Source organism: Hippopotamus amphibius, chromosome 8, assembly GCF_030028045.1.
Source record: "Hippopotamus amphibius kiboko isolate mHipAmp2 chromosome 8, mHipAmp2.hap2, whole genome shotgun sequence".
Taxonomy (NCBI): domain Eukaryota; kingdom Metazoa; phylum Chordata; class Mammalia; order Artiodactyla; family Hippopotamidae; genus Hippopotamus; species Hippopotamus amphibius.
In genome coordinates, this window is record NC_080193.1 from 135,587,003 (window position 1) to 135,614,140 (window position 27,138).

The 27,138-nt window shown below is 37.4% G+C and overlaps 1 protein-coding gene across 1 annotated transcript in view; it reads right to left on the reverse strand.

Annotated features, from left to right (window-relative positions):
- Nucleotides 1-27,138, reverse strand: part of PLA2R1 (phospholipase A2 receptor 1) — a 117,771-nt gene that overhangs the window by 8,047 nt on the left and 82,586 nt on the right. Inside the window, exons 18-26 of the mRNA XM_057745706.1 lie at nucleotides 19,904-19,968; nucleotides 19,527-19,630; nucleotides 17,853-17,992; nucleotides 10,007-10,124; nucleotides 9,189-9,319; nucleotides 8,681-8,828; nucleotides 5,317-5,555; nucleotides 3,566-3,734; nucleotides 1,582-1,722 (exon numbers count right to left, since the gene is read on the reverse strand). Of these exons, the coding sequence (XP_057601689.1) occupies nucleotides 1,582-1,722; nucleotides 3,566-3,734; nucleotides 5,317-5,555; nucleotides 8,681-8,828; nucleotides 9,189-9,319; nucleotides 10,007-10,124; nucleotides 17,853-17,992; nucleotides 19,527-19,630; nucleotides 19,904-19,968 (1,255 nt within the window). The remainder of the gene's footprint in view (nucleotides 1-1,581; nucleotides 1,723-3,565; nucleotides 3,735-5,316; nucleotides 5,556-8,680; nucleotides 8,829-9,188; nucleotides 9,320-10,006; nucleotides 10,125-17,852; nucleotides 17,993-19,526; nucleotides 19,631-19,903; nucleotides 19,969-27,138) is intronic.

Here is a 27,138-nt window from a genome sequence, read left to right on the forward strand (position 1 = left end):
GAATTGCCATCATCAAAAAGTCTACAAATAGAGGGGGATTTCCCTGGTGGCACAGTGGTTAAGAATCTGCCTGCCAGTGCAGGGGACACAGGTTCGATCCCTGGTCCGGGAAGATTCCATATGCTGCGGAGGAACAAAGCCCATGAGCCACAACTGCTGAGCCTGTGCTCTAGGGCCTGCGTGCCACAACTGTTGAGCCCACGTGCCGCAACTAGTGAAGCCCATGTGCCTAGAGCCCGTGCTCTCAAACAAGAGAAGCCACCACAATGAGAAACCCATGCACCAAAATGAAGAGTAGCCTCTGCTCGCCAATATTAGAGAAAGCCCATATGCAGCAATGAAGACCCAATGCAGCCAAAATAAATAAATATTAAAAAAAAGGTCTACAAATAGTAGATGCTGGAGATGGCGTGGAGAAAAGGGAACCTTCCTACACTGTTGGTGGGAAAGTGAATTGGTGCAGCCACTATGGAAAACAGTATGGAGGTTCCTTAAAAATGAAAAATAGAATTAGTATATGATCCTGCAATTCCACTCCTGGACATGTATCCGGAAAAGACAAAAACTCTTAACTTGAAAAGATACATGCACCCCAATGTTCATAGTAGCACTGTTTACAATAGCCAAGACACTGAGTGTCCATCGACAGATGAATGGAAAAAGAAGCTATGGCATATATGTGTGTGTGTGTGTGTGTGTACATATATACATATATACATATAAAATAGAATATTAGCCATAAAGAAAAATGAAATAATGCCATTTGTAGCAACATGGATGGACCTAGAGATTATCATACCAAGTGAAGTAAGTCAGCGAAAGACAAATAAATGCTATCACTTGTAAGTAGAATCTAAAAAAATGAAACAAATGAACTTATTTACAGAATAAGAAACAGATTCACAGACATAGAAAACAAACATATGGTTACTAAAGGGGAAAGCTGGGGAGGGATAAATTAGGAGCTTCGGATTAACAGACACATACTACTATATATAAAATAGACAAAAAAAAGGTCCTACTGTGTAGCACAGGGAACTATATTCAATATCTTATAATAACCTATAATGGAAAAGAATCTGAAAAAGAATATATATCTATATATCTAAATATTTATCTATCCATATCTGAGTCACTTTGCTATATACCAGAAACTAACACATTGTAAATGAACTATACTTCAATAAAAAAGTAGAAAAGCGCAGGCTTTGAAGAGTGAAATTTTCCAGTGTTAATAAGTAATTTTTGATTAAAATTTTAAAAGTAGTATGACATTTATTAAAAGATACAAGCTTGTACTTAAAGAATAGAATATTAATTTTCAGGAACATTAAAGATTCATGATTCAAATTTATTCAAAGGGAAGAGTGTTTTGGGAAATTGCAGTATCCTGAGCCATCATCTTGGGTTTTTGATTGTATATTGGAAACAAACAAGCAAATTCAATAATATTTACTTTTTCAATTGTTTTTGTTGCTTCTAAAGTCACTAAATAATCAGACAAGTGAAGAAAACTACATTGTTTACTGAAATGTCAAGAAGGAACACATTGAAAGCATTTTACCACCGCAAAAGAATTACCTTCCTTTTTGCAAAATTCGTGAGCATCCTCAAAGCTCGTACCGTCTAGGACTGTAGAAAAACTGTAGCAATTACTTTTGAATTTTATCCAGGGAATAGATGTTTCTGAGCACAACTCTGGGTATCCATATGGTCTTGTTTCTATGAACAAAATCAGTTATGATTTCAGGGTGGTGACTGGGTTCATTTATTGAGATAAACATTATATTACATTCTATGAAAGACCAAGATAAATATATGTAATGAGATTTTCATGATAATACTCTGAAAGAGTGGGTTTAATGTAAATGATTACAAAACTGGAATGGCTTATAGCATGTCTGGCAGAAATAATCTTTACCTACACATAACTGGGTATATTAATGCATAGCTTCATAGGCTTAGTTTGGGTGTTACCTTTTATGTTTTCCAACCTTTAGGATTTAGTATCCTAAGGCTTGGAAAAACTGGAGGATGTGATTCAGAGAAATACTGACAGCTGAATGAAGTTGGCAAAAGGCACGTCCAAATGTACAAAATGTGTGGTAAGTCCTTACCTGTTAGTCAACTTAGAGAAAATAAAGCATTCTATAAAGTATCATAACATATCTTAACTTATAACATAGTATTAACATAACATACCATAACATATTAGCATAATGTAACATATCATAAAATAACATCATAACATATAACACATCATGACATGACATAACAATATATGATAATATAACGTCATAACATAACATCGTATCATAACAACATATCATATCATGCCATGACATACACACGACGCAACACATAACTAAGGGGAATTTGGGGAAGTGTTTGTTTCAGAGGGCAAGCATGAGAGTCACGGACCGACACTGAGATCCTAGGTGTGTGGCTGTGGCTATGTTACTTATCTTCCCCATACTCCCGCACACATAAAAGGGAGCTAACAGTAACATCTTTCTTACAACTTAAGAAGTGTAGGTGAGCTGGTGGCTGACCCTTAAGCACTCAATAAATGCAGTGTTATTGAAAAAAGAAGAGTGACGTTATGGTGTTTTAGAAAGAGAATTAGCTTTCCCATTATATATGGCTATCACTTACATTTTTGTCCTGAATTGTTTTGATCTGAATTTATGTAATGTGTGTGCTATTTGACTTACAGTGTCCAGAGTGTAAGTAAATACATGCACACTTACTAAATGAGAGATTTAAGAAGAAGCCAGCTAGTGTTGAACTTTCTTTTTATACACCATAGCAATCAAAGGAAAGGGGACCTGATTTAACGGGATAAACATAACATCAGAGATCAAGGAAACTTGGCTGTTGACAGACATCTGTGAGAGCTTTAGGAAGCTATTTAATTCTCTGAGTTTGTTTCATCTTTAATGAGTGTAATGAGATGTCATTATTATCATTATCATGTTTTATATATAAATATAAATATAATTACCATGATGATGATGATGATGGCGGCTCTAGAATCCTATTAGTCTTTGACTTAAACGTAAATCCTCAGTGGCATTCAAGGTCCTCCACACATGCTCCTAACCTATGTTTCTAGCCTGATTTCCTACCTCTCTCTTACCAAAAACCTACGATGCAGGAAAATCTCAACACCAGCTTTGCCTTATAGATGCCCAGTCCTTTCTTCCTCCTGTGTCTGCTCAAGCTTTTCATGCTTCTCCATGTCCCATCATTTCTTGATGCCACCTATTCTTCAAGACCAATCTCCACAGTCATGTCCTTCAAGAAGCCTTTTTACTTTTCCCCAAGTGGATCTGATGTGTCCATTTTTCTTGCTCACCCCCGCAACACTTGCTACGGCTCTTATATAATTGGGTAGCCCTGCTTCCTGTAACAGTTATTTGTCTATACATCACCTACCAGGCCAAATGCTTCTTGAGGGCAGATGATTCTTACTACTTTCCCTCATAGCTCCTGCTTAGCACAGTGCCTTGCATACAATAGGTTCACAGTACCTATTTCTTGAGTTGAATAGAATTGAACCTACCTTTGGGTACATGACAAATGGCTCCTTGCAGATATGATTCACAGGCTGTGCTACTCCACTGTCCACTGGTGTCAGCAAAAACACAGTCACCCAGGAAGGATGACTCATCATCTTTCCAAAAAGTGAAGGAGGATTTGGTGCCATCTGACCAGTCAAAATTAAGACCATTCTGTGGAGGGAAATTGAACCATCATTTGCTTGCCATGAATGCTGGTGGCATCACCCAGTGCTGTCTGAGCAGCTCTCACTTCACGCATGGATTTATATTTCCACATCTAGACATATTTCAGGAAGTCTAGAACAGCTTGTGAATATGACCTGACAAAAAGGACTATTTGCCACAAGCAGTATTTTTTTTAGTTTTTGGAAATCCTTGGTTCCCTCCCACCATAATTTCCCAGTAAGCAATCACAGTGAAGTTGAATCAATATCTTGTTCTTTACACCAAAATAAATTTAAGATTGATCAAAGATTTACAATATAATTGAAAACATAAAAGTGCTAAAGAAAAGTTGGATAAATGTTATATACTCTTGACAAGGGAAAAATCTTTCTGAGTCTGATAGAAAATCAAGAGGCCATAAAGCAAAATTGACTACATAAAGTTAAAGCATTCTGTAACACAAAAATACAATAACCAACCATGAAATACCATCCTTTCGCCTATCCTACTGGCAAGGATTAAAATTTGGACATACCCTGTGTTGGCAAGGATGTGAAAAAACTAGATGTTATCATACACTCTTGTCAGCATGTAAATTGGCATAAACTTTTAGAGGGCAATACGGCACCATCAGTTGTTAAAATTTAAAGTTTACTTAGCAACTCCACTCCTGAGGGTTTATCCTACTTGTACAGCAATATTTGTTGTGCATTGTTGGAACTGTGAGAACTGGGAAGAACCAAATTGTTCATTCACATGAGAATGGTTTAATAAATTGTGCTATATCCATATATACTGCTGTCTCAAGGAATGCATTAGATTTTTATGAGCTGACATGGAAAGCTGTACAACATATATTTAATAAAAAAGCAAGCTTAAGGACAACATATATAGTATGAGCTCATTTATATCTGAAAAATCATAAACATACTAATTCATTACATGTGTATATATGTATATACACAGAAAATTTCTAAGTGACACAGAAGAAACTGTTTACAGTGACTGACTTTGAGGAGCAGAACTAGAGGCCAGGATAGAATAGATTTACTTTTCACTATTTCAGTGTGTAATACTTGTATTTTAAAAAAATTTAAGAAATATTACTTTCCAAACCATATCCCTAGAGGGAGAAAATAACACACATGTTAAATTCCAAGAGGTACTGAATTAAATACTAGCCAAATTTCTAGGCAGGAAGCATGGTTCATTTTTCTTGGGGATTCTTTAAATGCAACAAATCACCTTTAGATGCAGGTGCTTAAGTTCAGTATGTGTTCCAATGCATACATGAGGCAGTATCCTGAAATTTCTCAGACATTTTCAAGGGAAGCTTTGAAGAGCATTACTTTCCAGAAATTAGGCAAGTAGATTTACTCTAAAAAGGGACACCTTTATTTTGTAGTCATATGCTGCTCATAAGGTTGGTCAGTAGTTATTGTATAATCCAATTACTTAAATGTTACATTTACTGTTATTTTGTGGCTTTTTTTTTTTTTCTGTGCTAATTTTAGTGGCTATATCACTAAGGAGGTAGATGTGAAACTTAATCATGCAAGGATTGTCCAGGGGATTTTAGGACACCCACATCTTCAGTGAACAGTCCAATCCAGTGGGCATGTCCTAGCCGGTTGAGGATAACAGTGAGGAAGGACTGGTGGTACTGGTCTGTAATGCTGACCAGTTCTGCTCCGTGCATCAGGCAGGCTTTTAGTGCTGTGTACCAAGTCATATTTGCATTAATTATTTTGTAAGTTCTGTTTCCATATTCTAAGGTATCGGGGATTGGATACATATCAGATGTATTTGTACTGTGTCCAGAAGTATCTAGAACAAGAACAACAACAAAAATTATTTGTAGCACCTGGATGAGAAAGGGGGAGGCAAAGCTTAGCACGGATTCCTGTACAACCTTAACATCAGAGTTTTTCTTCGCAGAACTGACTATTTCAAAATGAAGACAGTACCTGTAAGCATAGGTGCTAAAGAATGAAAACACTTAGGAAATTTAATGGATGAGTTTTTAAAAATATATAAACATGTACTGAGTCATTTCTAGACTGCCCATTTTTGACAGTCCCTTGTCAAACTGACCACTCTCACTGACAGTGATCTCCTTAGGCAGGTTTAATTCTGTGAGTATACTCAGCCTAACACATGCTGCTAGCAGAACTTAATATTATTAGAGAATATTAACGAATATAATGTAGTCAAATACTGCTTTGCAAACCATTTACAAGCGCATAGTCTCAAATATAACACTTTATTAAACTTTTGAGACTATGATAATTGCTATCATGTTTAATGTTAACGTATAGTTTCTAAAGAGAAGTTAAAAATAAGTTAATAAATGCCTAGAAATACATACAGTTCTTATAAACCATTACTATTAATATGTCACCTATCAGAGTCAAGATTTATAAGTTAAAAGACAAGGTTGTCCCATACATGATCATTGGTACTTAGTGTTCATGAGTGTCTGTGATCAAGTGAAAACCAAGCTCGTGTGTTACATACAGATGTTTCCTTTTTAATATAGGCATTTGCCTTTTTGTTCTGTACTATATTTAGGCTAAATTTAGGAATCCTGAAACACAAGGTATTTTTGAACTGTCAGATCTAAAGTAGCTGGGATTTCTCTCTGTATACTCTCACATTTGGGGGTGATAGGGAACATGGGGAGATGTGGATATGTCAGAAGACCTGGGACTCAATCCCAGTCCTGACCCTAAATGGCTTAGAGACCTTGGCCAAATTGGTCAGTCTCTCTCAACTTCAAATTTCTGGCCTGTAAGAGATTACTAAGCCCTTTGTTAGAGGAATGTGGGTAAAATTCAAGGAGATAATCATATAGAGCACTTACTACAGGATGTGGAACACAGCAGGCACTCAATAAATGCTGCTCTTGCGCTCCCTCTTCTTGTCACACTCTCCCAAATAAAAAGGGCGGAGTGGGGATTTGACTTTTCCTGAAACTGTTACCTCAATATAGCAGTGGTACATATTGTAAAATTAAAGTGAAATTAATCTACTTACCAACTAAATTTTGATGGATCACACTCTCAACATCTGTTTTTCTTTGTGGAAGTCTGTTTACCAGCTGATGTACCAAGTCTAAATGTTATTTATACAAAACCAATATAATACCAAAGTAGCTATTTTAAAATGATAACAATTATTAAAATTAAAGTAACTGAAATTCTGTTTATGTGTGACCCAAATGCCAATTTAACTGGTTTTCTCCACTAAGTTGTGCACCTTATCTGTATTTTCACATGTATGAGTTTCTTCCTATGTTATTGATTTCATCGTTTCAAAACATAAGTGATTTTGAGTATTGTGATTTTCCCATCTGCTTCCCTGAGAAAGATAGATCCATTGGAAACCAAGTTCAAATTTGGGGGGGGGGGTCTTGACTTTGCCCTTGTCTTCTTTTTTATTCATATATCTTTATTCTTTCAGGCAGATCAAAGACTTTAGGTTCTAAACCCAATGTAAACACATATTGATATGGCATATAAAGAAGAGGAGCCAGCATTTGGATATTCATTGTAGACTATAAGAACTTGTGTGGTTGAATAATAATATAATAAAAACAATAATAATAAAAACAATAGTTATTAAACATATGCTGGAAACTTGTTAGGCATTGTATGTATGTAGAGTATGTGAGATAGTTATTATTCCATTTTACAGATGCAGAAATCAAGGTTCAGAGAAGATAAGAAACTTGACTGACAGTTTATTTACAGAGGTGGGATTTGAACTCCACCACCACCGCTCTATACAATCTCCAAAAGAACATACACATCGTTAGCCCCAAAAATATCAAAGGGAGAAAGTGGTCAGAGAGTACGTTTCAAGAAGAGATCAACATAAAGGTCCTAGAAGAGAATCACTGTATTTAACTGAGAGACTTGAGTATGTTACTTATTTTTCCTAAGCCTCAAATTGCAAAATGAGGAGATTTTTACCTACTTCATAGAATTGTCGTGCGGATTTTATGGCATAATACTTATGAAACCAAGGTGCAGTGCCAGGTGCATCATAAATGTGCAAGCAGTGATGTATTGATGTTATTTCTTTTCCTTCAAGACTCTGCTTTTCTTATAGCACTCTAGCTATAACTGATCTGGTATCTTCTTTCAGTTTCCGACCACGACTATGCTTAAGTGATAACTGTGAACTGGGAGAGAGGGTTTCCCTGGAACTGCGTTTCTGAGGGTGGGTTGATACTTGGTATCACCAAAAAGGTCACACGCACGCAACACAGAGGTACAATTCATATTCCAAGTAAGCATATATAGCCTAGGCTGCCTAGAATTCCACACAGCTCCAGATACAAATTATGGCCTTCTAGGGAAGCCTGGGACTCAGTAAAAGCATGAGATGTCAGCTATTGTTATTGTTGTTTTTCCTTTCATTACTCAAGGTCACTTACAGTGCATTCACACTGGTCACTGTCCCCACTGGCTACCTGTAATACTCTAGCTTTGGTATGTCATACCAGAAGTCACTGGAGGTTCTGATCATCAGGTCTAGAAATGTGTTGTATGCCATGTTTAGCCCCAGAGACCATTTTAGTGTTCCAAGAGAGGAGTTAAGTATTGCATTGTTTATTTCCTTGACGCTTTTCCAACATTTTTTCAAAATCTTTTTTATTCCCTGAACAGACACATAATCCTAGAACAAGCAGTAAAGCCTTTTAATATGATCAAAATAGATGCATAAACTTGGTCATCGCTCAAGTGGTCTCAGGAGTCCTTAGAACCCCATTAGGGGGCACAGCCCTGAGGTAGTGGAGCGTGAGCGACCAGATATATGTAAAGCTCAAAGAATAAATGCTGGCACCGTGAGCTATGACACTATCATTTATACAGCCTGTAAAACAAATGTGGAAGAGAAGAGCGGGCCATGGGAATGAAAGGAACAACATAGCGAATATTTCTTACCCTGCATTTCTTCACAGACAAACCCATAACCTTCTTTTCTACAGTCTTCAAAATACCATTTTCCAGTGAAGTGAAAATTAGGATTATTTGACAGCAAGGCACAGAGAGGAGTGCGTTTTTGCAGTTCGGTGGTGTTATGACTTGGAATCTTCAAAAGAATACATGTTTTTAAAAAGTGGTAACATCACATTATTATAACATTGACATTTTTATTAGGGACATAATTTTAAAAATTCAAACACTATTAATCCTTTATTTGCATTTAATAAACCTGTTCACAAATCACTTCATAACCCACAAAATAAATAATTATTGTGATGAATAAAGAAATTATATTCATGGAACACATGAAATTATATGAAATTGCATTATTAAAAATTAATATATTAACAACCAACTAATAAAAATTTATGCCTACAAAATATAGGAAGTAAAAAAAAATTCAGTAAACAAGTGTCAAATAGGACCTCTTGCTAAAATGACTTTAAAAATAAATCTTAGAACTTACATTTACTATGTCAAATGGAGACCAATTAGAATATGACACAGGCCTTCCATTTAGCCATTTTTCATAATCATCATTTTGTAACCCTATCCACACATTAGTGGTATGGCCAAAAAGATTCATAGTAATGAAAGCTGAAAAATAAAAATACATTATCAAATTTAGTACCATATAAACCATTTGGGTAATCATCAAATTCTGTTATAGCTATAACTTTATTTAAATGACAGTAAAACTTAATTATGAATCAATTGTAGGAATTTGTTACTTTGTCCTTATTAAGGTGATGCAGTCTCTTTCACTTTTGTTCAGTTTAAATTGACAGAAATTAGATGGCTAAGCCTGGGATTTCATCATATCGTTAACAAAACAATTTCCAGTGTTCATTCAATGCCTTTCCAAACAAAAGAGCGTTTGTCTATTATACTTAAACTGAAGTATACAATTATTGCCTAAATAGCAAATAAAAGTGTGTAGGTAACTCTAAAGGGATCTAAAAAAATTATACCATGTATAATAGACTATACCTCAGATTATTTTAGCCGTTTTGAAATACCGATCATAAATATATCCTTATTCTTTCCACGATGGCTGGTGAGACAAAAGGCTCCAAAAAATCAGCAATTTGTAAGCAATGGAGTGTACTAACTTTTACAGATATCATGGTATAAACCTTACAGGTAGTGCCGAAAACTTATGTGTCACCAGCAGTATAATACTTAAAATGTTGATTTGGAAATGTTGGTATTTTGGAGGAATATTTTAATAGATACTTGAATAAAAATGGTGATTTTTGCCTGATTGAACACTGAGTGCTCTACCTTGTTCCACCTCATTTTCAATGGCGACCAGTGTTCCGCCTTCTTCAACACAAAAATCTTGAGCAGATGTCCAGTTCCTCCAATCGCTTGGATCTTTGGGGATTTTTATCAGAAGGCACTATAAAAATGTCCAAAAAAGCATTCATTTCCGTATTTTTCAAAATGAATTAAAAGTTTCCTAAAGACACTGAGGACCAGCTTTGAAATTTTTTTATACTTTTCTTGGACAGAAATGACTTTTTTTCCCCCCAGCTGCTCCAAAGGTGTGAGAGAAAATTGAAGAAGACCAGCTTTCAGGGTGAGTCAGTGCCTTGTGTGCATTTGCATCAGGCAGGAATGAGGCGAGGATGTGTTTTGTCATGCAGGATGTCAGAACAATGTCTCCAGCTCGATGACAAACGGAGCCAGTCTGACTGCAAAGTTTACAGGGGAGGATTTAGTATAAAAAAATTTCTTTTCTTTTGGAGGCAGTTAATAGATTCGTTCAATTTTATTTGCCCATTTCCTTACTTTCAGTGAGAGAGGAATACTGGGGAATCAAGCCACATCAGGTATTTAAATTCACTAAATACTTGGAGTTGGCCGCGTGGTCCAAAAGTCAACCAGGAAGAGCCAGAAAAGAAAGAATGAGCCCAGTGGGAAGAAAAGCAAGGGCAGGACCAAGGAAGCCTAAGAAGGAGAGACAAAGGGGAGGGGTGCCAACAATGTCGAATGGAACTCAAAAGGAAGGCTGTGGGGTTTGGCAGTGAGAGCTGATTGGTACTCATGTGAGAATCATGTCTGCGGCATGGCAGGTGTTACTCATTATGGGGTGAGCACTCTGGAACGGTAACTGCTAGGCAGAGCAGGCACGTTGAAGAAAATCACCCCCTCACCAAGCTCGGTGAGATTTAACCATGTTTAGATGGGCTCTATGGAGCCACGGCAGACGGGAAGATAGAAGAGAAAGGCTTTAACAGATCAGGCAAACTTCCAGACATGTCAGGAGAGACTTTATGCAAAAAATATTCCATGTGGATTAGTCTCTCATCAATGAACATAGCCAACCCTGGTCATTGATAGGTCTGTAGGTCTGATCTTGAGATCTGCCCCTGAGAAAATCTCAGCTGCAAGGTTATTCTAGGCAAATGTGGCAGCCTACACTTGAGAGAGCATCCTTCCCCATCCTTCTTTAACTTTTAAACTTATCAGCCCCCATCCCTTCCCTACCATCATAAGCTCCTTAAAAAGCAGAGAGACTAAGTGTTGGTCCTCTTAGAACATCACAACAAAGAAGGTCCCCAATAAACATTTATGGAACAAAGTAAAAGCAAATAGACCCTGAAATGACTGTCAGATGACATTCTCAGGATACTAGATTTAGTCCAGCAGTCCTCAAACAAGGCCATTGGTTGTCACAGTTCAAGCGGGGGTGAGGAGGGGAGGGCTGCTATTGGCATCTAGCGAGTAGAGACCAGGGATGCTGCTAAACATTCTATAATGGACTGGTCAGTCCCCCACCACAAGGAATTATCCAGCCTCTAATGTCAATACTGCTCAGGTCATTCTTTTCAGAACGCAGTGCTGAAGACATCACCCTTTAAACCATTCAGGGGTTTTCCACTCTTCTTAGGATAAAAACCAGAAACCCTGATCTAGCCTGAAGTTGAGTTGCCAACTAAGAGAGGAAGTACATGTTCACTTTTCCTGATCCCCTTTACCTTGGTTGCTTCACAAAGAAATGGAATTGGCTTTAAAGGATTTTAATTTTATAACAGCAATCCTTTTATCTGTTTCCTTTCATTCTGCCTCTTTCCTCTAATTACAAATTCCAAAGAGTGGCACATACTGATTATTAGGAAGCCTTATCATTTAATGCAAATTCACCTTGTGTTCAGATAGTCACACTAATGAACCATTCATAAATACCAATGAACCTCCCTGGTTCATTTAGCTCAATAAATCTCTCCAGAAAACACACACACATACCCCCCCACCCCTGCCGCCCACTGCCCACGTCCCCCCCAGCCCCACCACCACCCTGTTTGCCTCAGCCAGGATTTGCTAGCTAGGCTATGGGAGTGTAGCCTCCCATTAACAACTTCATTGTTTCTAAAAATATAACATGTTTACTAACACTTTGAAATTGTGTCACTAATAATTAAAGCACAGGAGCAAGATGAAGTACAACACCCTTAATTTTAAATTGTTTATTTACTTACTGATTTGCAAAATGTGATCAAGTTTAATGCATCTTTGATTATGACTGTGAATTAAGGATGCCTTGCTGTATTCCAAATGAGTTTTGAATATAAAACTCTTTTTTTGTCTCAAAGTCATTTCCAGTTCAAAATTTGAAAATGAAACTCATGATCTTCCTCCCAAATCTGGTTCTTTTTCAGTGTTCTTCCTGATGTTGGATGGCATAGTCAGGCATGCATTCACATAAGTCTGAAACCTGAGAGTCTTCTCACCCTTCAATCACCTCCATCACCCCTTCAGTTCTACCACTTGGACATCCCATTCCTGAGTCCTTTACCACTCTCCCTATTCCCACTGCCCCACAGTTTCTGCCACCATCATATTAGCCCAAAGGACTTATCTCCTGCCTGGACTATTACAGTATCTTCCTAACCGCTCTTACTTTCCTCACCCTTGCCTTCTATCTTTGGTACTGCAGCCTGAAGGATTTTTTTCAAAACTCAATCTTGATCATGTCCCTCGTTAGTTAAAACCTTTCGAGGTTTCCCATTGCCCTTAGGATAAAAACCAGAAACACAATATCGCCCTCGCCTACTTCTTTCGTCTCACTTTCTACATTCTAGTTCTCAATGCTTCTTTTAGTTTCTTCAATATGTCATAATCCTACTCACCACAGGTCCCTGGCACATGTTGTTTCCCCTACTTTTAATGCTTCCTGTCCTTCTGACCACCTCAGTCAGGTCCTCCTGTTATATACTTTTATGGAACTGTGTAACTCTCCATCACTTGTGTCAGTTGTAAATTAGAGTTATTTTCCTGATTGATTTGCTAATGTTTTCTCCCCCTTTAGTCTTTAAGCTCCAAAAGAGAAGGGATTGTGTTTGTTTTTCCTCACCATTGAGTCGCCAGTATCCAACAGAGTTAAATGAGATGAATGAAGTGCTAAGAATCTGAATAATTTAAAAGAGGAGAGAATTTTTTTTAAAAGGAAAAACTATGTCATGCATGAAGCAAAATATTGGCTAATCCAAAACTGGACAATGCAAAGCAGCCACCAGCACTAAATCCAGGTCCTTGAATAAAAATGTACAAGTAGAAGCACAAGAGTTAATCTAATACATACACAGAATTTCTTCCTCTTACGTGTAACTCTGCTGTGACAAGTATCTTAGGTGACTCACTCTTCCTGGGGTAATCCCTGGTCAAGCCTCTTTTACATCATCAAACATGGGGAAAATACTTTTTGAGAAATGAGAAAAGACAGTTAATTTTTGGTATCTCAGTTTTGAAACTCTTAAAGGTGAATAGTCAACCAAGTAGGACCTTTTTCGTAGAAATAACCAATAAAAATTTGTCCTAGGAAGCTGACAAATAAGAAGCAAAGTTCAGTGGATCAGAATATATTGACGTTTATTCAGAACTCTGAAGTGAGTCATGTCTGTCATTGCCCTCTCCCAGTTTTCCTTCTATAGCTTTTTTTTTGTTAGTCATAATTATGCCCCGTGGGCTTTCCACTCCTCTCAACTATTAATCCTCCTATTCCCAGCTTTTCTAACGATCTGATAAACCCACTTATTCCAAAGTGTAACTGACAGATGAGGCCATCTTAGAAAGATTTTTCTTAAAAAACGTAAAGGAAAGTGTTAAGGCAAAGGAATGAGACTCAATGATGGGATTTTAGCCATTAACATGCAGGGGAGAGCACTGTGGGTGGGGAGACCCTGAGATCTCACCCTGTAGCGTGTCGCCCTCTCATGAAGCCTGCTGTGACCATACCCTGAGGGACAAGTCCTCTGAATGATTGGAAGACTAAGCTGTATAACTGTTGCACGGATGGGAAATCACTGGCTGCACATTCGAATAACCAAAGGAGCTCTGAAAAGATGCGGATGCCTGGATCCCATGCAGATCAATTAAATCAGAATCTTGAGGATGTCACCTGCACCTTGATATTTTTAGAAAGCTCACCTGGTGATTCTAAATATTTGATCAGGTCTGTGAACCACTAATTTAGCTATCAGTTATCAATAAAGCTGAAAAATACCCTCTGAGCTACACGAGGGTGTTTTAATCCTACTCCACAGTTAGCCTCAGAAAGCCCTTCTCCTCCCGTGTGTGTGTGTGTGTGTGTGTGTGTGTGTGTGTGTCTGCGCTTCACTCATGCCCCTTCCCCTTCTTTCAAAGGAAGCAGTCACCTGTGCTCTTGCCCTGGGTCTACTGCACCATCACTGTTCCCATGTCCATGCGTGTGCAGACCCCCCATGTTTACACAGGAGGAAACATGGAATAGAGCAAAGCTGTGTAGATCAGAAAGTTTAGGGAAAGGACAGTGGCCAAGGGTAAACCAAAAACAACCACTGTAAGTTTCTAAGAATTATTTCTCTAAGGCTGAGGATTTGACTTGTCATGAATTTCCTTAAAATACTCTTTTTTATACATGGGAGGAATTATGATTAGTAACTAGACCAGTTTTGCTCATGCTTTGGGGTTGTTCACTCTCTGTATCAAAAATGTGATTTTGAGACAAGAAGGGCATTCCTCTGTGACTGTTTTCTTCAGCGCACTCTAGGATGTACTTGTTTTAATAGTTGTGAAAAATTATCAGTTACAAGAATTAACTAAAAATGGATTAAAACCTAAATATAAGAGCTAAAACCATAAAGCTCTTAGGGGAAAACATGAGGGAAATATTTGTGAACTTGGATTTAGTAACATATTCTTAGATATGTCACCAAAAGCATGAGCAACAGAAGAAAAACTAGATAAATTGAACTTCATTAAAATTAAAAACTTTTGTGCATCAAAGGCTATTATCAATAAAGTAAAAAAAGACAACCTAAAGAATGGGAGAAAGTACCTACAAAACATGTATCTGTTAAGGGTTTTATATCTAGATTATATAAAGAACTCCTACAACTCAATAACAAACAGACAAATAACCCAAATAAAAAAGTGGGCAAAGGAGTTGAATATTTTCCCAAAGACGATATGCAAATGGCTGATATGCACGTGAGCAGATGCTCAACGTCATTGGTCACCAGGGCAATGCAAATCAAAATCACAATGAGATAACATTAGACTCTAGTGTTGGCAGTAATCGAAAAGACAGGTACTAGACAGGTACTAACGAGTGTTGTCAAGGATGAGGGAGGATTGTCAGCATGCACTGTTGGCAGGAACGTAAAATGGTTTGGCCACTGTGGAAAAGTTTGTTGGTTCTTCAAAAAGTTAAACGTAGAATTAGCATATGATGTAGCAATTCCACTCCTAGATACATACCCCAAAGAAGTGAAAACAGGGACTCCAACAGATACTTGTATGCCAATGCTCACAGCTGATTTATTCACAATAGTTAAAAAGTGGAAATAACCAGAGTCTATCAGCAGATGAACTGATAAACAAAATGTGCATTGGAATATCATTTAGTGATAAAAAGGAGTGAAGTTCTGATACATGGTATAAAATGAGTGAACCTTGAAAACATTATGGTAAGTGAAGTAAGCCAACCACAAAAGGATAAATATCGTATGAATTCATTTATACGAATTATCGCGAATAGGCAAATGCATAGAGATGGAAAATAGATTAGAGCTTACCATGGGCTGGAGGGGATGGGGAATAGGGAGCTATTGCTTAATCAGTCACAGAGTTTCTGTTTGGGATGATGATAAGTTTTGGAAATAGAAGAGATGGTTGAACAACATTGTGAATGTAATTAATGCCACTGAATTGTATGCTTAAAAATGATTTAAATGGTATATTGTATATACATATATATTTACCACAATAAAATAGTCTAAAAAACTAATTGTCAAAGGTTTTAATAAAAAACTTAGTTATATGCAAGTCCTATTGAATATTTGCTATGTTTGTTATATTCAAATGTATAAATAACTTACAACTGGTAGAAATATTTTATAGTTTGAGAAAATAAGAAGCAGACTGAAGGTATCACTTATTAAAAATAGCATGTCTCAATACTGTAACATTTTAGAGAATGACCATATTATTTCAGAAAATATCTCACAGTGCCACCGGACTGATTGTGTCATGAGGCTAAGGTGATGTGGTAATTCTTAAGTTCTTACACGAAGTGGCAGCTGTAGGAAAGGGACAAGACTCAGGGTCAGAAAACCTGAGGTTGATGCTCAGCCTGACACTTATTCCCTATAAGTTTCAGAAAAACCACACAATTTTATTAGCCTCAGTCTTCTCATAGGTATAATGGGATAATAATCCTGTGTATATTAAAAATTCAGGAAAACAAGAAATATATATATATATATATATATATATATATATATATATATATATGAAATTGCCAGCAGAAGCAGTTAGCGACACAGTGGAAGAAACCCAAACGTCCGTTGATGGATAGGTGGAAAAACAAAATGTGTTAGGTACATAAAATGGAATATTATTCATTCTTAAAAAGGAAGAAACTTCTGACACATGCTACCACATGGGTGAGCCTGGAAGACATTAGGTGAAATAAGCCAGTTACAAAAGACAAGTACTCTATGATTCCACTTACATGCGATATCTGAAGTAGTTAAATTAATAGAGACAAAGTATATAGAATAGTGGTTGCCAGGGGCCATGGGGAGGGTGAATGAGGGGGTATTGTTTATCGGGTTTAGAGTTTCAGTTTTACAATGTGAAAAAGATCTGCAGAGTCATTGCATAATAGTGTACATATACTTAACATTACTGCACTATATATTTAAAAATGGTTAGGATGGTAAATTCTGTGTCATGTTAATTTTACCACAGTGAAAAATGTCTGTGCCAAATATGTAGTGGGTGCTCAATAAATGGGTGTTAAATCCTAGTAGCCCCATTTCACAAATTAACGAGAGGAAGATCACAAGGGAGGGAAAGCCCTGCCAATGTAACTAAACATCCAGACTGAAAATTGTCCATGATGGAGGAGCAATTTCATATTAGTATACGAAATTATGACACTGTGTGAGTTTTTAATTATCAAAGAGTTAAACGTTTAAAATTTGAGATGCATTTGAATTACTTCCACCTAAGGCTTATACAGTTATTTTATTTTAAAACATAGGGAGTGGAGGGGAAGTCTCAGCCTTAATTGGAGGCAGTATCAGAAATAATAAATCTGGTTTACACTATCCCCACTGGCCCTTTAAAAAAAAAATTCAATTCTGCACGGAAGCGCCAGCTTTATGAGGCTCAAGACAAAGTTGACCGAGCTACGTTATTAGTTGGCCAATTCACAAGGCGGGCAGTGCTTTCTGAGGGCTCCAGGCAGGGAAGACACAAAAGAAGAAGACAGAGTCTGGACCCTCTGGAGTTGACAGCTCATTTGGGAACAGGGCCTAGATACACATGCACACACGTGCGCACGCACACACGTCACACCTAATGAAACAGTCATACAGCACAGTGAATGACAATGTCAGTAGCAAACTGAGTACACAAAGGAAGGGTGGTGGCAAGGCTGTTTTTGACAAAACCTTTTTATTTCAAGAGATCTGTCCCTAAGTAGAAAAATTCTCAAATCTCTTGAAAATTGTGACAAAAATATTCCAGGTTCAACGGACACCTCATGGTGTTTCAAAGCCACGCCCAATTTTTGATTACTTTCTAAAATTAAAACCTACAAAAGAGAAACAAAGGCAACTTTTGAAAACAAGTTTACCTTATAGTCAAAATATAACCATCCTTTGGGACATGTTCCATGTTGTTTAGGTGTATCTTTCTCTTTCTCTATGACCCAAACCTTTTTTCGCTTACAGATGCTAGGCATAGAAACTGAACATTCTTCACTAGCCCAGAGTCCTGGAGGAGAAAATGGTTAGAAATGACTAAAAACAATGATGACTCTTTGAGGGCATTCTCTATTGGTTACTGTTTTTTTATGACTGCTATGGTTTACCATACTTTGTTAAATCTAGAAATTGAACTAAATTTAACTACTAATCATAGAGTTCTCCAGTGGCAAGAGCTAACTTGACAAGGTGCCAAAGAAGTAATTCTAACTTAAGAATGTAGAAATTTTGCAAATGCAAAATAAAAAAAAAACCTAACTAAACAAATACTACAATTGCAATCACAAAACTGATGAAAGTTTTACAAATATTTGACGTGGTTAGCAAAAGAATACTTTTGTAGAGTAATATTTTTGTCCTAAACTATTCAACTTCAAGGTAAAAATTCTAAACAATAGATGATCATTTCTACTTTATAAATATTAAAGATGTAATAATTTAGAAAAAATAACTCAGGAACTTCTAAGGAAGGAGCACTTCTCAACACCGACCCTTAAACAAAACATACACACGTAGAGAAATGCCCTCCGGAAGATATATCCCAAAGTCTTCAGTCGTGGAAAATATTCTTTTAATTAGAAGAGCTATATTTTCACAGTAAAGGTTACAGAATGCATTTCATTAGCATTCAAGTTATAAATTCCAAAATAGGGCAAGGATGCATGTAAATTGCAAGGGCAGATTCAGTTTTCTAGTGTCAGGGGTATAAGCCAAAAAGATACTGGCATTTTTAAGGAGGGGCTGGAATGCTATTTTCAATGCAGATTAGCTGCTGTTCTTCCAGAATCACAAACAGCCTTTCTGTAGGCTGTTGTGACACCTGCTGGCAAAAGCGAGCTGATTAACGTGGGTTTTCCTCTTTTAACTTTCTCTGCAGCTGCCCTTACCCCAGAGATTGCTTTCCGTGTTTATCCCTCTCCTGAGTTGGGAACATCATTACCTTTTATCGGATAGAAAGAGTGGGATGGATGTGAGTGGACAATCAACCCAAATACACCGTACTGACAAATAGAATGAAAAAACCCGTCTTAAACATACATGCACTTCTAAATCCAACTGGCAAAGAGTTAGTGTTCTAAGACAAGCGGCAATTAATGCCAGGTGTTTAAAAAAAAGAAAGATACTGAATTCAATGAAAATTTTTCTTAAAAGGGAAAATGGAAGTAAATTTCAGAGGTTAAAGTTTGGGCCAATTATAAACTGAATACTACAAAGAGATTAAATAAAAAAGGGCCCATATTGAAGTCTCATAGAGAATAGTATTTGTCAGGCATATTTTTGGCCCATTTTAATGGGCCCATTTTTGGTAGTTTGGGTTCAAGGGGAAGGACTTGTCTGGATTAAATTATTTTCAAGAACGTGAATGCATGGAATAAACTGTAGGGGTGGTCATCCTTAAGACTGATGAAATTAAACACACTCAGTTGAAAAGCAAAATAAGCAAACAAAACCTTCTCACTGAACTAACGCAATGAAAAGGAGACTTCAGGCCTTCTGGAAATTATGTTTGTATTATAAACCTAAAAGTGAATGAATAAAATAACCTGTTATGGATGAAATGAAGCCACATCTCTGGCTCTGATTCATCATAGATCCTTCTTTTCCTTTGTCCCAGTTCTGGTATATTACTGGTGATCCATCTGTCCAGCTGCAGGAAAATTAAAAAATTAAAGGTCTTTTCTCTCATTCTGCACACTCAATCTCCAACACCATTTTTTGGAGTTCTGGGGTATGGACCGAGGCATAATATTTTATTAAATGAAAAAAAAATTCATGTCTTTGGTTAGGTAAATGAAAATTTATAAGTTAAAGATAATGTGTGAAGGCTATTCAACAAATTATCCACTAAGATCTAGTCCAATCATTCTGCAAATAAAAACCTGTCAAACAAAGTTAAATGCAAATTAATCTAGGTCCATACCGAAATTCATCATTGGCTCTTTCGTCTCGAAGTCCAATCCACCAATTCACACCATACTTTGATAGCTATTTAAAAAAGAGAGAGAGAATGTCAGCATTTATTCTACTTGTTTTCCCTTTTCACTATTAAGATTAATGGGGTGGCTGTTAATAGCTTTCTGTTCTTCAGTATTTTACCTAATTATCTAAAGAAGAGTACACTAAGGCCTAGCATCTTGAGAAAACCTGAAACTTCATTATTCTAAACTACTCCCTCCTCATTACAGAAGAATATTAGAATCAAATGTTGAAAATAATTTTAGTTTCATACAATATGACATAACCTTGTTATAATATTTTCTACATATTTAAAAGCAAATTTTCTAACTCTCATCATAGAGATTTAAAAAGTAATATTGTAAAGTAAAATAGAATGTAGATTCCTTTTTTGACTAAAAATTTAGTGGTTTATCCTCTCAGTGATTTACAGAAGTTTACTGCACATGCCGCACTGCTTGAAAAACAATTCAAGACACAAAGACCTCAATGATAAAAAGAATTTGTATTTTAGGCATTAGTCTGATTGGTAGGTTTTTACGTTTAGTATTAGCACCCTTCCTATTCAAATGGAAACCACAATATCGGACAGAAAAATACTACAGGATTTCCATTGTTTGACAACTAGAAAATTATCCTTTATATATTTTATTAATTTACACTGTTATGTATCACATAGATCTCAGTACAATAAAGAATAAATCTGAAACACCATAGGTAGGCACGTGCATACACACAGCAGAGCAGATGTAATACTGGACTTATGACCCAGGAAATTGAAATCCCCTCTTTAACTAGGCATTAAAGATTTCTCTGAGGCCTCTAAATCAATATTCTTTATTGTGTGTACGCTGTGTGTGAAATGTGACTTAATTTTTTTATGCTAAAAACCTGTTAATTTGAAGGCATTATACATTTAAATTTGTACTTTCATTTCTTCTGTAAAGACTTGGGAATGCATTTTAAGATATATATAGTGTTTCCAACAGAACCTAATAGCTCTCTGACATTCTAATTTATACATGGATATTTTTACTCCTTAACCAGAGTAGCTGTCTGCCATATCAGCAATTTGAGAATAATACAAGATGGAGCAACTATAATTTTGGATCCCTGAGGTGTTGTTTCACGGACGTGTTCTTACATGCTGAATTTAGACTCCTATTGTCAGACCTTGGAATGGGTCCATGGAGACTGGCTGTGAACTCAGTGGGAGAACCACAACAATTTCATTCAATCTAAAGAGGTCTCATGTGCAACAATAGTGGAAATCATGGCCTGATTGTTCACTGTCCCAATTAAGGACCTCTAAAGAGAAATTACAACTACTGCATCTTAAAGTGGCATATTTATTACCACCTCAATTAGAGCATGGTAATCCTCCACATGGCACATCACAACCTGTTGTGAGATGGAACAGAACGTCACAGGACAAGCCAGAAGGCACCCAGAGTGAAAAATCCAGTGTGAGAAATAGAGGTTGTAAATTTTAGTTTTGGTACGAAACCGCAACAATAGAAGACATTAGTATTCTTTTGTGTAAAGAAATGTGATACAACCATGGACTTCATAATATCAATTATGTTTTATTATAAGAAGCAGTCATTACAGATAGCATCATATGGGAAGAACACTTACCCAAAAGAAATAACCCACAGCAATAGCCAATATGTTAATCTTCTAAGCAATATAAGAAAGAACAATCTGTCATCTCTTAAAATGTTTCCATAAAAATAGCAAAACCAAGTTATTTTAAGGATTTAAAACACCAGATTTTGGAGGATGACTAATAGATTTGATATATATTTGTTAGAAGTATTTTGAAATAAAATGTTAAAAATAAGAGTAAATTGCAATTTTGAAATGCAAATATTGCACAACACAGCATAAAAATGTTAGTTCATGTCAAACAACTCCTAAAATGCTCGTGGTTTTTTACTTTTTTGGCATTGATCTGACCAACAAGATGGCTCAGAAAACTAGTCTTCAAAAATCCCCTCATCGTGCCTGGTGATCTTCTGTTAGTTAAAGAGGAAGTTCTGACTTACCACTCTTCCAAGATGGAAACATTCTGTTAAAAAATTCTGCTTCAGATTTTAAAAAATGCATCCAGCTTTCTTTTTCAATAATTAGTTCTTCTATTCCCCAACTGAATGTTATTTTTGTCTTTCACATTTCTGAATTTACTACTCATTGTAGAGCAGCTATACGATACATATGTAACTTTAAAAATATTTAATTACTTAATTCTTATTCTTCCTGCAATTATAGGATGGATGTGCCACAAGAATGAGTGGTATGACCTCTACATGTTTAGTTCCTCATCTAGAGCTTATGGACTGACCCATTCCAGCAGGACGTTCTTAGATATGGGGTTTCTTACTTAAGAAATGTAAATGGTCACCATAAGGACCACCACTACCACCAACAAAAATTGCCTAATAGCTACAAATTATGTGGGAGGAAGAACTGCTTTAGAAATGTACAGCATTCTGGAGATAGGATCAAGATGGCCGAGTAGGACGACGTGCGCTCACTCCCTCTTGCAAGAGCACCAGAATTACAGCTAACTGCTGAACAATCATCGACAGAAAGACACTGGAACTCACCAAAAAAGACACCCCACATGCAGAGACAAAGGAGAAGCTGCAATGAGATGGTAGGAGGGGCACAATCGCATCAAAATCAAATCCCATAAATGCTGGGTGGGTGACTCACAAACTGGAGAACAGTTATACCGCAGAAGTCCACCCACTAAAGTGAGGGTTCTGGGCCCCATGTCAGGCTTCCCAACTTGGGAGTCCAGCAATGGGAGGAGGAATCGCCAGAGAATCAGACTCTGAAAGCCAGTGGGATTTGATTGCAGGACCTCCACAGCACTGGGGGAAACAGAGACTCCACTCTTGGAGGGCACACAAAAAAGTGGGCTCACCAAGACCCAGGGGGAAGGAGAAGTGACCCCATAGGAGACTGAACCAGACCTACCTGCTGGTGTTGGAGGGTTGCCTGTAGAGGTGGGGGGCAGCTGTGGCTCACCGAGGAGACAGGGGCACTGGCAGCAGGGGTTCTGGGAAGTGCTCATGGGCGTGAACCCTCCCAGAGGCCGCCATTAGCCCCACCAAAGAGCCTGTAAGCTCCAGTGCTAGGTGGCCTCAGGCCAAACAGCCAGCAAGGTGGGAACACAGCCCCACCCATTGGCAGACAAGCAGATTAAAGTTTCACTGAGCTCTGCCCACCCAACCCTACCCACCATCAGTCCCTCCCATTAGGAATCACCCAGGAGCCTCCTAGATAGCTTCCTCCACAAGAGGGCAGACAGCAGTATCAAGCAGTATCAGCAGTATTTTGTCTTGTGGAACTGAAAACCACAGCCACAGAAAGATAGAGAAAATGCAAAAACAGAGGACTTTGTACCAGATGAAGGGACAGGATAAAAACCCAGAAAAACAACTAAATGAAGAGGAGATGGGCACCCTTACAGAAAAAGAATTCAAAATAACGATGGTGAAGATGATCCAGGACTTTGAAAAAAGACTGGATGCAAAGATTGAAAAGTTTACCAAAGACCTAGAAGAATTAAAGAGCAAACAAACAGAGATATGCAACACAATAACTGAAAGGAAAAATACACTAGAAGGAACTAATAGCAGATTAACTGAGGCAGAAGGGCAAATAAGTGACCTGGAAGACAGAATGGTGACAATCACTGATGTGGAAAAGAGTGAAGAAAAAAGAATGAAAAGAACTGAGGACAGCCTAAGAGACCTCTGGGACAATGTTAAATGCACCAACATTCTCATTATAGGGATCCCAGGAGGAGAAGAGAGAGAAAGGACCTGAGAAAATATTGGAAGAGATTCTAGTTGAAAACTTCCCTAACATGGGAAAGGAAATAGCTACCCAAGTCCAGGAAGCACAGAGAGTCCCAGGCAGGATAAACCCAAGGAGAAACACGTCAAGACATATAGTAGTCAAACTGACAAAAATTAAAGACAGAGAAAAGTTACTAAAAGCAGCAAGGGAAAAATGACAAATAACATACAAGGGAACTCCCATAAGGTTAACAGCTGATTTCTCAGCAGAAACTCTGCAAGCTAGAAGGGAGTGGCATGATATATTTAAAGTGATGACAGGGAAGAACCTACAACCAAGAATACTCTACCCAGCAAGGATCTCATTCAGATTTGATGGAGAAATCAAAAGCTTTACAGACAAGCAACAGCTAAGAGAATTCAGCACCACCAAACCAGCCCTATAGCAAATGCTAAAGGAACTTCTCTAAGTGGGAAACATAAGAGAAGAAAAAGACCTACAAAAACAAAAACAAAACAATTAAGAAAATGGTAATAGGAACATACACATCAATAATTACCTTGAATGTAAATGGAATGAATGCACCAACCAAAAGACACAGACTGGCTGAATGGATACAAAAACAAGATCCATATATATGCTGTCTCCAAGAGACCCACTTCAGACCTAGGGACACATACAGACTGAAAGTGAGGGGATGGAAAAAGATATTCCATGCAAATGGAAATCAAAAGAAAGCTGGAGTAGCAATACTCATATCAGATAAAATAGACTTTAAAATAAAAAATGTTACAAGAGACAAGAAAGGACACTACATAAAGATCAAGGGATCCATCCAAGAAGAGGAGATAACAATTATAAATATATGTACACCCAATATAGGAGCACCTCAATACATAAGGCAAATGCTAAGAACTATGAAAAAGGAAATGCAAGGCAAAAATAGAGACACAGGTGTAGAGAACAAACACATGGACACCAAGTGGGGAAAGCGGGGAAGGTTGGGAGGGCATGAATTGGGAGATTGGGATACCAAATCGTACACTCTAAATATATGCTGTTTATTGTCTGTTAACTGTATCTCAATAAAAGTTCTTTAAAAAAAAAAGAAATGTACAGCATTCTTTTTTCTAAATTGATACCCTTCCCATTTGACTTTCTTGCTTCATTCTCAGTCTCCACATTCCCTATGATGATTTTCTTCTGTAGCACAGGGCCGTGTTACATCAGTCAGCCACTCACCTATAATACTGACAGGGCATTCTTTATTAACATGGTCATAGGCTTGGTAATAATTTTGCCATATAAGACACCACAAAGTTTGTCTGGTTTGCAATCACTAGACCTAGTCCTCAACAAGATCACGGCACTGGCTATGCCTTGTCAAATGTCTAAGCCTGTGGGGTTTTACTATTCCCTTCAATGGGGGGTATTACCTCTGCCATTCCCACTGGCTTCCCAGCCACGAAAGGTTGGGAGAGTGAATTAAGGAAAAGTTTAAGAGAGAAGACCTTGCAGAGGTTCCCAAGAGAGCTAAGTTCTGCTGGGAAGATCAAAGAAGGCCTTCACTGTTCATGTCTGAGACAGAGCTGGCAGCCATCTTTTGGGGAAGGGATTTTATTTTGTTTATTGATTTTTAAAAATTGAGGCATAGTTGTTTTACAATTTTATATTAGTTTCAACTATGATTCAACATAGTGATTCAAAATTTTTATAGATTATACTCCATTTAAAGTTATTATAAAATAATGGCTATATTTCTCTATACTGTACAGTGTATCCTTGTAGCTTATTTCTTTCATACATGGTAGGTTATACCTCTTAACCCTTTACCCCAATCTTGCCCCCCTTCTCTCTCCCTAGTGATAACCACTAGTTTGTTTTCTGCTTCAGTGAGTTTGTTTCTCTTTTGTTATATTAATCATTTGTTTTCTTTTTTTAGATTCCACATATAAGTGATAGCATACAGTATTTATCTTTCTTTGTCTGACATTTCATGAAGCATGATACCCTCTAGGTCCATACATGTTGTTGCAAATGGCAAAATTTCATTCTTCTTTATGACTAATATTCCATTGTGTGTGTGTGTGTGTGTGTGTATATATATATATATATATATATATACCACATCTTCTTTATCCTGTCCTCTGTTGATGGACATTTAGGTTGCTTCCATGTCCTGGCTATTGTAAATAGTGCTGTTATGAACGTTGGGGTGCATGTATCTTTTCGAATTAGTGTTTTCATTTATGGGGGGGATATATACCCAGGAGTGGAATTGCTGGGTTTAGTTATTTGAGGAACCTCCATACTGTTTTCCATGGAGGCTGCACCAACTTACATTCCCACCAGCAATGCACGAGGGTTTCCTTTTGGGGGATGGATTTTAGAACTAGCATTTTAATGTAATGAATATGCTGTTCTGCTGCCTGCAGCCACTTTTTAAAATGACCTTGTAAGTCAGATGACCTGGGCTCACTTCCAAATTCCACTGCTTAGCTGCTGTGTAACAAACTTGCTTCACCTCTTTGGAGTCTCAGCTTCTTCATCTGTAAAATGTGCTGATGATAGACTTCCCACAAAAAGGTCTTAGAAAGATTAAATGCCATTAAACGTTAGTACTTAGCAATGCTTGACACTGTTACAATAAGTATTGGCCAAATATCAGCCATGTTCATGGATTGGTTTTTAGCCATTCACCTGATCTCTTGTTATTGCCACTAGGGGCGAGGAGTCTGCTCTCTAGCTAAAGAGACAAATGTTTTGTTGATACTTCATATTACAGTTTGGGCTTGACTGTTCCATTTGTAGGAGGTGAAGAGTAGTAAAATAATGCATGGACCAATACTGGGGAACATCTAATTCTTGTGGTTGGTCTGTCACTGAGTCTCTGTGGGGCAGTGAAGTTATCACCTAACCCTCCTGGTTCTTGGCTTTTCCATCAAAGCTCAGTAGTAGTCCCAACCTGCATGCACCTCACAGGCTATATGTGTATCAGACAGAGTTACAGAAACAGGAAAGCCCCATGGGCTGTGAAGGAAGACATTTCTCTTACAAGTCAAGGATGCTTTAATTCAGAGCTTCATTTTAACAGTCAACTTACAAACATATGAAAAGATGATAGAGCAATAAGGAATTCCTACAGACCACAAACGAATGTTAAATTAAGGAGGAAGAAACAGGTTCTTTCTTATCGTCAACAATTTCCCAGGGAAAATTGGGAATGAGGTTTTTCCTCCCTGGTGCCCCCTTGGTAATTGGTACATACTGCTGCCTTTTCACTTATTACATCGTGTTATTTCCAGCTTTTTAAAGACACTGACTGTGTCTCATTTTTGTGTCCTTGACATTTTTGTGTCCTTGACAAATACCACAGTGCCTGAGACA